This window comes from Genypterus blacodes, unplaced genomic scaffold, assembly GCF_046128005.1.
Source record: "Genypterus blacodes isolate CSIRO-AG114 ecotype Tasmania unplaced genomic scaffold, CSIRO-AGI_Gbla_v1 ptg000003l_1, whole genome shotgun sequence".
Lineage (NCBI taxonomy): Eukaryota > Metazoa > Chordata > Actinopteri > Ophidiiformes > Ophidiidae > Genypterus > Genypterus blacodes.
Genome location: NW_027466817.1, coordinates 2,566,558 through 2,578,639, shown reverse-complemented (window position 1 = coordinate 2,578,639; position 12,082 = coordinate 2,566,558). Strand labels below are relative to the sequence as shown.

Sequence of the window (12,082 nt, the reverse complement as noted above, 5' to 3'; positions counted from 1 at the left end):
TAAATATTAGTAGCTTTCTGTGTTAGGCCGCTAGCAGTGTTGGTGTTGTTACATATCATGTTCAAACACTGTTATGGCTGTTAAATGGAAATTTGTTTGTGTGTTGTCATAGGGACAAAAGTGGAAGATTCCTCATTTGTTCTTTTCAATAAATCCAAGGCAGGTAGGATAATGAAACTTGTTGTGGTCTAGAAGACAGTGATTCCCATGTGGTATCGATTATTTGAAATTAATATTGATGTGGGACTTTCATGCGGCACTAGGGAGGTGCTGACAAATGGGTAACATGGGGTTTTCACAGTATTTTTGACTTATTAAAATTTTTGTTTATATGAAATCTCATGTTAAAGGTGTCGAAAACAATTGTGAGCTTTGCTGTGTTTCTGTGATGGGTTTATAAAGAGTTATAAGAATAAATAACAAGCCAAAAATACAGGCCAGCTTGTAGCACTTTTGGAAGGGAAAGGTTAACAAGCTGAGAAAATGCTTCATGAATATAAACAAGCTCAAACAAGCCTGGTCTTCATGCCGTATTTTGTACAAGTGCTGCTACATTAATGAAGTGGATTAAAAACAAACTTTCCCTCGTAAATATATTATATTATTATTATTATTAAGTTAAAATAAAACGCAGCAGAAAGATGAATGTGCAAAAACCTATTTTTTAATGATTTTCCTGAGATATTTTTCTCTAGATCTTGAACAACACGTCTCCTTAGATTATATTATTTCCCTTTAAAATAATAATACAGACATGCAGACCAGTATTCCTGCGCCTCTGGCACTTCAGCAATGATAAGACTGTGGTTATAATATCTCTATATCTTTAGGAAACGTTTCATTTTCTCAAGATGTCGAGGAAATGTTTTTGTTATCTCTGGAAAGAGTAAAAAAAAATATTGCATGTTCTCTCCTGGCTTCTTCTGTAGTGTGAAAGAATTCATTTAAATCTTTGTTTTACAATAGGAACAGACAGAGAGAGAGAGAGAGAGAGAGATAGGGGGAGGGTGAGAGAATATAAAGATAACTGTTGAAAGTCAACAGCTGTAGTGCTGACTGTGAAAGCAGGAGATTCTCTGCACACACACACACACACACACACACACACACACACACACACACACACACACACACACACACACGCCATACATAGGAGATGAGAGGAGAATAGCCGGATGGAGAAGAGAGGGAGGAGAGAGGAGAGGACAAGAATACAGGATGTGAGTCAACAATGGAAGGAAAGAATAGCAGGATGGAAGGAATATATCGGGAAGGTGTAAAACACACAAAACTAACAATGCATTTGAGCTGAGGCGATGGCAAAGACAACGTGGGTGAAAGAATGGCAGGATATTGCTTTTGTCCTGGAGAGGATTTTTTGACAGCTTTCCGCAGTTTTGAACACAGGCCACAGTCATTTGAAAATGGAGATGAACGTTCCTCTCTTAGCTTTCATTTGACTTTGAAGCCGTGACAATAGAGGGCTGGAGCTTGAATGGAGGATAGGGAAACATAATGTGTGTACAATTTACACAAAGGACATAACGGGAATGAGGTGGGAGGGAATATGATGAAAAAATATTGGACGGCTGACCTCTCCAGGTGGCTGGGGTCACAGGAGAGGGGGTGTGTTCCCGGCTTGCTATTGGTCAGCGCCTCCCAGATGGTCACCTACATACAAAGTGCAGGAAGCGGTACGGGTGTGAGCAGCACATGGAGGCAGACTGATGGATGAGCATTCCTCCCTAAAGGCTTTTGCCTGATAATGTATAATAAAGTGCCTCTCAGCTGGTTTGATTATGAATAATGAACTGATTGAATGTGAAGAGGATTGATGCTGGCAGGGCAAATTATTAATTTGACTGATGATAAGAGGCACTTTTTCGAGCTCTCACATGCTGTCACTACGCTGTTTAAGTGCTACATACAAGGCAACAATTCATTTAAGATGTAACATATTGGAGTTTTTCATGTGGCAAGACCAAGTTTGTGAACCTTGCGGAATAATACTTCTGTTTTAAGTAACATTAGAGATGAATAGCAAGTCTCAAACCCTCCAAAAAGTCAGTCTGGCACACAACAAATTTGCAGACACCCTAACTGTGAGGCGTCATGGTTTAGGGCTTTAACCTAAAGGAAATGATGTGACATGACCTTCAGGAAATCTGGGAACATTGTTCAAGCGTCATTAGTTCAAGCTGAGTGTGTTTGTCAATTACATTTGACTTTGGTGAAGATCAGATCATATTTTATGTGTCATTAAATTCCATTTCTTGCCACTACACACTGACAATAAATCATATCAGCTGATCATAGTTTGACAGATTTCCTATATTTCACCCAGCTACTGGTTGAACATCGATATTGAACATTTGGGTTTTTGAAAAGCAGTAGCTTACGTATCTTTGATGCAGGAAACAAGAAAATCTAAAAATCTCAAATGTTGATGTCTTCAAACCAGCTTGACAATCAGATCAGTCCTGAAGCTCCTGAAGCATTCTTTTTAAAGCTATCTAAATGATTATGTAACTTTAATAAGTGTGATGGATTGATGTTCATTCTGAGCTGTTGTTTGGTGTAAATATACAATAGTAATACATTCTCCCGCTGTATGCGAGCTAAGAAGAGAAAGAGTAGAACTTGGGATGTTCCCTGATGTGTCTGCGTGACCAAGCCTAGGAGACATATTGCTGTGTTTACCGCTGTCACTTGTCTTAGCTGTTACATGGAGTGGGTGGCAATATGCATCTTGGTTGATATGGCAACATGACTTTTAAAAAATCTTTCATCTGTCAATGTGGCATCTGCAAAACTAGCCCTTCTGCTCTCTCCCCAGAGCTGCATCAATCAAATGAGTCTTATGTCACAGTATAAATACAACATTATGTAACCAGTTGTCACCAGGCTTGACACAGGGGAACCAAAGGGGGGGACCAAAGTGTGTTATAGATCGCGGCCCACCTGATCGTACTCGGAGCCGGCCTCCAGCAGACTCTGCTGTATAGCAAACTGTAGCAGGTCCTCCTCCTCCTCTCTCATGCTGTCTCTCTGCTTGCCTCCCAGCATGGTGTATCCTGCCGGGGCTTCAAACACGCACGGGGGGATTTCTCCGACTCGACACGACACTGCAGAACACACAGGGGGAGGACAAAAGGACAGGAGACAGGGAGCTGTGTCATCTACAGTAAATTCAAAGGAGACGACACAGACTCTAAGGTGAGGAGGAGGTGGAAAGGAGAAACACGGGCGACATTTTCTCCCTTTCTTTTCTTCAAAAACAACAAATTACACACACTACATCGAAAACGTAACGGATCCAAAGGCTGCTTAGGGCCCCTTAAAGGCTGGGGTCGGCCCTGCTGCCAGAGTAGGAGGCGAGGATTAATAGGATGAAGAACAAAGCTAATGGGGTGAAGTGCTGCGTGTGCTCGTGAGGATTTCAAAGTCGATACAGGAACAAACAGGGAGCCAGGGTGAGAGTTACAGAATGGATCTGTGTTGCTGAAAGGAGGTTGCAAGTCAGAATCTGTGGCTGAGGAAAAGTGCTTTACAGTCACCAAGACGGAAGATAGAAACCCCCCCTTCTTCTTTCCTTCCTTCTTTCTGTCTGTCCCTCCTTACTTCTTCTTCTTCGTCTTCCTCATTGGGCCTGTAAAGCCCTTTGAGACATTGTATGTGATATTGTCTATAGAAATAAAGACTTGACTTAACTTCCACTGATCTGACGAGCATCCTCGACGCGACAGCATGTAAATCCGCTCCCCTTCCCTCTGCCCATCACAACAATGACAACTTTAACTCAGACTTATTGGCGTTCTCCTCTCAGCTGTGCTTTTACTGTCAGCGGAGTAACAGCTGATCATTTTCAGGTGGTATTTTCTTCTAAGACTACAGACGGAGCATGTCAATGAGATGCTATCCAGAGAGGTTCCGCGCAGGAGTCAAGACAATAAATCCTATCTCCCCAACAACATATCTGCTGATTTAATGCGGCTGTCAGGATTGTGATCAAGTGATACTATCCTGAAACTATCCCATAATTTCACACACAAAGCACCTACCCTTGCATCTAACATCACTGATAGGTATGACTCATAACTCTATTATGCTACGGTAAATTCTCTTTGAGAACGGAGGTGTTGCAGTAAATGTAATTTATTAAATTTAAGATTTATGAAACAGCTTGTTCTGGATCGGGACTCACTGGTGTAAAAAGAATAAAGCTGTGCAGGAGAAGAGACAGACGGTGATCGAGGAAGAGCAGGAATACTAATACTATGAAAAGTTTGTAAACGAATAGATATGTTTCACGGTATATTCATGGTAAATGTCACAAGAAATCGCACATTTATGCAACACCTGACTATAAATTCAGGTACATTTTAAACAAATTAAATGATGGAACATACATGTGATGGACAGATTTAGTTTTTCATATTTATAAAAAATGTGGGAAAAGTTTCATTTGCACATTTGGAATTTGGACTTCTGGACAAATGTTACAGAATATTTGTATAAATGTTTATGACTCAACTAACAAATTAATACATTTAATTTGTGTAGACTACTTTTTGAATTATTATTATTTTTAAAGCTCAAAATGGTTACACCTCAAAAATTATTGAATTGTTATATATATGGCAATGTTACATTACATTACGAGCATTTGGCAGACGCTTTTATCCAAAGCGACTTACATTACCACCCTTCGCAGAGGGGGGAGCAATTAAGGGTTCAATGCCTTGCTCAGGGGCACCTAGGCAGGGGCTCAAACCGGCAACCCTCCGGTTCCCAAGCGGAAGCTCTAGCCACTGAGCTACTGCCTCCCATATTAGTAGTAGCATTAGTCACATATTATAATAGTAGTTTAACAGATCTTCAAATAGATATGTTTTTGTGTGTGTGAGGGTGTTCTCACTCGTAGAGCTGGAGCTGGAGACACTGGATGAGTCACTCCCTGGTGAGGGGGTTTCTGTCCTCCCGGTGTCCCTCTGTCCGTCCCCTTCCACCCCGGCTTCTGCGTCGACCCGGGTCCCCGCACCGTCCTCACAACCGTTCAGGTTGCTGAAGGTGATCCTGGCGTTCAAGATGTGGTACAGAGGGATCTCTGCAGGAGAGAAAGGTGGAAAAGGACAAGGTCTCGATTCAGTGTCATTGAGATGTCCTTCTATCTGTTCTTCTTCTTTGTCCTGTTCACTCCCTTTTTATCCAATACTCCCACCACCCTCCCCTTTATTTAACTGTCATTTTCCTCTCCCCATATACAGTAACAGCCCCTTTCCCTCCCTTCTCTCTCTCTCTCTCTCCATCCATCTCTCCACTTCACCCTCTGGTCCCTCACCTATCTTGACGGGGAATCCAGGCGGCAGGCGTAGAGTGATGAAGTCCCGCAGCTTAGCAAACAGGGCATTGGAGATCGCCATGAGATCGATGATAGGCACCACTTGTTCTGCCAGCGACAAAGGATGAGACTCACACAGCCACAGCTTTGCTTTGAACCTGGAAACACACCACACACACACACACACAGACAACGACAGACATATATGCACACTTTCAATAAGCTAGTACAGTAAACTGATCAGTAATGTCTAACAAGGGAGCAGTTTGTCGGTGAATATTCCTGATCACAGCTGTGAGCTTGAGTATAATTGCAGCAATTTATGTCCTTGTACAAGCGATTTGCTCTTTGGTACACAAAGACATTGATTACATCAGCGAACAACAACTGTCTACGAGCTGCTGAGTCGTGCTGTAACTGAGGGCCAATCAATGGTTATGTTTGAACTCGGATGGTAATGAACACACGATTGAGAGGCAGCTCTGCGACTCAAAGACTTCATCTGCATGATGTCCTGCCACTTGTTATTAAGGGTCTAACAATGCAAATAGCAAGGAAGGACAAGCAGGTCAACAGTCAATTAGAGGAACACAAAGCAGGCCGATGGGAAGAGGATCCCTCTGGTTTGATCCCTGACTTTTATTTTTGTCGAATTTTCCCTCTAAGCTTCCTTTACCTGTTTTGTTTGTGGAAAACAGGGATGAAAAGACGACATATGAGTTCAGTGCCAGTCTGTGTGTCGGTTTAGGTCTCTATGGAGTGTGTGTATGAGTGTGTTTATCCCCCACTGTGTGTCTGTCAGGTCACGGGTGGCTGATTTTACTCGTTACGTAATTGTGTGTTGTTTCCATCAGTTTGTCAGATCTGACAATCGGCGGCGACACTAGAGGATGGCGCGACACTAGAGGATGGCAGACTTGACCGTGTGTGTGTGTGTGAGACGGTCTGTCTGTTTGCCTGCCTGTCTGTGTCAGTCTGTGTCACCTCTGGGTCTTGGTGGTGAGCTGGCAAGGGTGGCCGATGTCCCTGTGAGTGGGTGTCGTGCTGGGATTGAAGTATTCCTCAGCGGTAAGTGCTGAGGGGTTAGTCATCGCAGGACTCGACATCTGGGTCACCAAGGCCTGCAGCAAGATGGAGGGAAGAGAATGAAATAGTTAACAAAAAAACATATAATCTACACACCATTCCCTCATATAAGATGGTACGTTTCCTGTCTGCAGGGGTTGATCAGAGGAATAAGAGCGAGCGTCGTTTGAACTCACTTTCTAAGCCATTCTGCTATGAAATAACAATTCTCAGTCCTTAGAGATTTTAGAGGCCCATTACCTGCTGACATTTCCAACAGCTCAACAAGAGAAAATGCTGTCCTCAAGCCAAAACATAAATGACAAAGCAACCTTATTATTATTATTATAACATCATTATACAGTATGCAACCTTTCCACGACTAGATTTTTTGATGGATCTTTGGTTGCTTGAATAGGTTACCGTACTTGTGTTTATAAACGTGGCTTTTAAAGGGACTTATTATACAAATGTCCTTGTTCTTATTTCCTTTTAACGCTCTTTAATGCTATAATATGCAAAAACACACTGAGCCCCTTCTAATCTCTTGGCATTCATGTCTGACTCTTTATTTACTCCTATTTATTCCGCATCTGCCATCTTGCGTGTTCTCTACAGAGGAGCACAATCAGACTAGGGTTTCCAGCTTTTTCGTGTGTTTTATCCTCCTCATATGTGAAGTTTGTGGATGTTTTTGCAGCATTAAATGTACTATTTAAAAATATGTCAAATAAAATCTAATCTAATCAACTCTCCCTTGCTGCAGGACTGCTGAGTGTGTCAGCCTGAGCCTCTGCCTGAGCCCACGGGAAACTGGACCAATGCTCACAACCATGTCAACCGATGTCTTACCAGGTATGTCCAAACGTGTGGAATATTGTCCAAATATTAAAATCTTGGACCCACAACGCTGTCTTATTCTATCCTACGTGTCAGAATTGAGAATTCAGATGTTATAGAAGTGAAAACAAAAGCTTTCAGGGTAGCGCAGGGCCATTAGGTTTGTCTTACTGGGTGCATTTCTTTAGGCGTCAACCTCTAGTTTTGTTACTGAACACATATAAATGAGCTGTGTAAGAGAAAACATACATTTTTCTCGTTCTTGTGTATGAGCAGAACACAGTCTATCCATGTTCCAACAACCCCATCTGGTCAGTGGAGTGAAACATGGAATATGGAGGAGTGAGGGGCATAAGTGCATGGACGGAGAGAGACAGAGAGAGAGGATGAAGCAGGCAGGGAGGGAGGGAGGGAGGGAGGGAGGGCGGGAGGGATGAGTCACTGATGGCTCCACAGCAGAAGCCAATTAAAAAAACATAATCAATATTTGAGAGCAGATTGGAGCCTCTGAGTGAAGGTTTTACTCTGCAGGCAGGCTTTCCTATTGACACAGCAGACTCAGCAGCAGGGTTTATACATGCACATCCCTCTAGGTAATGATGATGACAATGACGACAGGGAAGACGATAATTCATTGACAGGATCCATCAATGATTAGGATGACATTTGTGAGGATTCACCAGGTGATTTGATTGTTTTGTTTTTTTTTTAAATCAGGAATTTAATGAGCTGAAAGGAGACGTAATCAAATAAAATATAGTTAACTTATATTATTTCACTGAGTCACAGTTGAGGGCCACGCCTATGGAAATGCACCCAGTAACACATCTGTAAATGTAACACAAGGTCGATGTGTTTAACATAGATCATTAGATGGAAATCTGTAAAATGAACTCTTGAACATGAACACACAATCATACATAAATAAATAACACAAGACAATGGGCAAAGCTGGATTTTAGAAGGATGCAGACGAACTGTGACTCACTCCGTTGTTGGGTCCCATGTGTTGCTCAGCAATCCCAAGGAAATTCTGCAGCGGCGTCTTCCCGCCTGGTCACAGACACACACAGCAGCGAACGGTTACACACAGAAAACATATGATATACTGTAGTTATATACACAAATGTACAAACTCAAACTGGACCCTAAGACAACCCGTAGAGTGAATCTCTCTCCCTCTAGGCCTTACTGTGCTTTTGTGTTTTATTTTTCCACATTTTGCACTAAAGTACTGTATAGAAAACACTTAAATGTATTAAAAAAACAGAGCAATACTTATTAATTATTAATAAGGGAGAAAAGAACAATGAAACAGAAACATTAAGTCGAATTCAAAACTTCATTAGTTCTGCATACAGTTACAAAAAGTGTATTTGATATACAATAGTGTTTACTATTAAATAATCCATAAAGAATATAATAACTGGCGGTGATGAATAACAGTTATGTCATGTGTGGATTTTACTGATGTGAATGTGTGTCAGTCTGCTTTCGTTGTGCTTAGACTTTTTGCAGTTGAAAGAAGGTAAAATGCTGTCAGACCATCTGAAAACGTATACATTATTCATTCATATTCTAAGAAAGAGGCAGGTAACAAGACATTTTCCTTCTCTTTGCTCCTTTTCAGTTGTGGAATAAGTAGGTCATCGTTTTGATGTATCTTTCTGGGCAATTTAGTTTTTTGGAATCATGAACAGAAATCAGTGAAAATGGGTTTTAAAAGAGATTAAAAGATTCAATGTATGCACAGGAACATTTTGCTCACATTATCATTGCTTAATATATTTTGCATGGATCAGAACTCAGCTAAATCTAAATGAACTGAAGGTCAACAACCAAAAGCTGTGCATTTTATATAATCTATCTAACTCTAAAGTGTTGTAAAACAATACCAACAATTGATGCCATTTGCTCAATAATGTCTAAAGGGTACATAAAGATAAGAACTGTACAGGTGGACAGCAACATGTAATGTGTATTGTCTCGTCTAAGGGTTAAAGCAACGTCCTTTTGATGTGAACCATAGGTCCTTCAGCCCCTGAGTCATGTACCTGAGCTTTCACATGAGGAAAGCAGATTGAGGGATCTTTTTCAGGGCTCTTCAGTTTCTCACAATAAAGGGACGAGACACACTTTAGGGCCAATTTTCAGTCAGCACACTGGGTCCAGTTGGACTTGCCAGTTGGCATTGTGGCTTCACTAATATCACTCTGGTACAGATCAACATTATTCATCAATTCTATATCCACCAACTATACAACTACATAAGTCATTAGCTCAAGTAACCGTCTCTTCATCTCTTTATGCATCTAGTCCACATCCAATCCTTTTTCTCTTTCTTTCTTGGGACTTGCCAGTTGGAATGTTGTTTTGTGTGTCTGTGGTCAAGACTTGTGACTAAACTCGTTGACATTGGGAAGACTTTTTCTAACATGAGCAGGAATCGGGGAAATAAAAGGAGACTCATGGTGCAACTTTATGTCTTTGTTCTGTTCTCAGATTGGTTTTTGGTGTAAATGCACCCTGAAGGAATTTAGTTTAGATCTTCACCTCTACAAAGCTAGTAGTGAATGTTTCAATCCCTGCAATAGTACAATTCTAACCTTTTACATCAAGTTTCTTGGCTGGTTTCTTTGAATGCTGACCCTCAAACCACATTATGCCATCAGAGACACATTGCAAGACAGGAATTGTCTTATTCTAGCGAAAGTTTTTGTGAGACAGGCTCTGGTCATCATGTGTGAACACCTAAAGTAACTCCTTGCCACGGAAGAAAGACCTATTTGTCTGGCTTTCTCCTTTTTGGATCTTAAGAGCTCACAATGAGTAACCATTTGGTTTTCTAGAGTTTACTGCATGTAAACACCAACAGCTGCTGGCTTGTTTATATAAGAGGAGATCTGTGATCGGCTTGCTGGCCTGTGGCTTGGACATCCAGACGAGACTGGCAGTGTGGTTATTCTCACTAGCCAATTCAAAATCAATGCAATAATCCATCATCATTAGCTTTAATGTTAGCTGTGTTGTTTTGTGGCTTGTACAGAAAAAAAAGTGCTAATGCTTTGCCATTTGGGCAATTTATCTTTCTGCAGCTGCCTGACCCAGGATGTGTGTGTATCATCCTTTTATATAGCACTGAAAGAAACATTCTTTAGTGTTATTACAATGAGAAAGTAGAACAGCAGCATCTGTGAAGTGCTTCTAAGAATACTTCCTCATGCATATTGCTAGAGTGCATATGGGGATGATGACCTGTGAGAGAGGAGCTCTCAAAGGAGCATGTGATGGTTGATCCTGGCTGACAGTAACAGTTCAGAGAGTGGAGCCTGCTAATCCTGTTTGATTTATGATCTGTACTAGAAAACCAGGCAAGGCTACTGTGTGAACGTTATGGGCCCGAAGCCAGAGCATGCAGATGATGGCACAGAGCTCCGGCTCATCGGTTACTGTTTTACAAGATTAGGGTCTGCAAAATTGCAAATGTAATGTAGAGAAATTAATCAAAGTGACAGGGCGACATAGTTACATTGCAGCTGTATATAGCATTTTTGGGTTTTTGGGGTTTAAGCTTGTTGGACGTTAAAGTACCTTTTGTCTTGTTCTTGTTTTGGTCTGATAGATGGTCAGTCCTGGTCCTGGTGATCAGTTCCACATTGGATGCGGCATAAACCTGAACATCAAGGAGGTTAATACTTAGCAATGGTGAGAAAAGGACTTAACAGTTGCACAAAAATCCTTATTTGTTATTTTCACAAAGCCTGATCTATTGATCCCCAACACTGAACTAATGGTTTCATGGACCCGATCATATTTCTATTTTAGTAGTATAGCTAAAAGGCCTCTGTCAGATTTGAAAAAGTAGACCAGTCCTTACTTTGGGGCAGCTCTGGATCTTTACTCAGGTATAGCCCGGCTACAGCCTATAGCTTTAAAATTTGCAGTGAAATGCACTAAGGAACCATTTTGTTTTAAGTTATTCCAAGGAAGAACAAATGCACTCTTCGTCAAAGGTTACAGTAAGGAAAAACAAAGCTGTACGTATTACATTACTATAAGAAAAAAAGAGAACAAGGAAGAGGAATTAGGAAACTGGGGCAGAATCCTTTGAGGAAATAATATCTAATCATGTATTTTCAATCCCCTCTTAGCATAAAGGGACATTTTTGAAATTGGCAGAGGACAACAAGGGACAGCCCAGATGGAAAACCAGACAGGCTGTTGATTCTATGTTTACACTGGATCAAGAACAAGGGAAAGGAATGTCTAAAAAAGCGGGAAAAAACACCTGAACTGGTGTCTATTTACGTCTGTTAATTGTAAATCGATGATGCAGAAAATAGAAGCTTCTCAAGGACCTGCTTTTACTGTAGAACCTGTCTGAAGTGCTTTTAAACCTCTGGTGACAGATGGTCCCGGGTTTCTGACACGCGTCTCTCATCGATCCCCATCCAGGGGGCAGGAAACAAACCAACATGTCAAATGAATGCGCTTAATGTGTCTACATGATCGATCGATCGATCGATAGATAGATAGATAGATAGATAGATAGATAGATAGATAGATAGATAGATGCTCTACCTTGGCTTCGTATCCATTGACCATCTCTGTCTTCTCGCTTCGCCAACCCAGTATGCCTGTCTTATTCCTGCAATATAACATAAAGGGGGATTTAACACATTCGGTTCAGTTTATTGCTCAAGGGGAGCAGAATTCAATACGTGAAAACAACTGCATAAAGGCAATCATGTGTGTAGAGGGCTCATTAAAAAGTTAGACAAACCCCTGTGACTTTGGTGCTGAAAAGTACAAGTTTCGAAACAAAAGCCACTCAAC

General features: G+C 41.2%; 1 protein-coding gene across 1 annotated transcript in view; it reads right to left on the bottom strand.

The window, feature by feature from the left end:
* ankrd13b (ankyrin repeat domain 13B) overlaps positions 1-12,082 on the bottom strand; it is a 36,298-nt gene that overhangs the window by 3,041 nt on the left and 21,175 nt on the right. Inside the window, exons 7-14 of the mRNA XM_076142033.1 lie at positions 11,828-11,894; positions 10,838-10,919; positions 8,235-8,299; positions 6,326-6,462; positions 5,342-5,499; positions 4,919-5,107; positions 2,962-3,125; positions 1,595-1,671 (exon numbers count right to left, since the gene is read on the bottom strand). Of these exons, the coding sequence (XP_075998148.1) occupies positions 1,595-1,671; positions 2,962-3,125; positions 4,919-5,107; positions 5,342-5,499; positions 6,326-6,462; positions 8,235-8,299; positions 10,838-10,919; positions 11,828-11,894 (939 nt within the window). The remainder of the gene's footprint in view (positions 1-1,594; positions 1,672-2,961; positions 3,126-4,918; positions 5,108-5,341; positions 5,500-6,325; positions 6,463-8,234; positions 8,300-10,837; positions 10,920-11,827; positions 11,895-12,082) is intronic.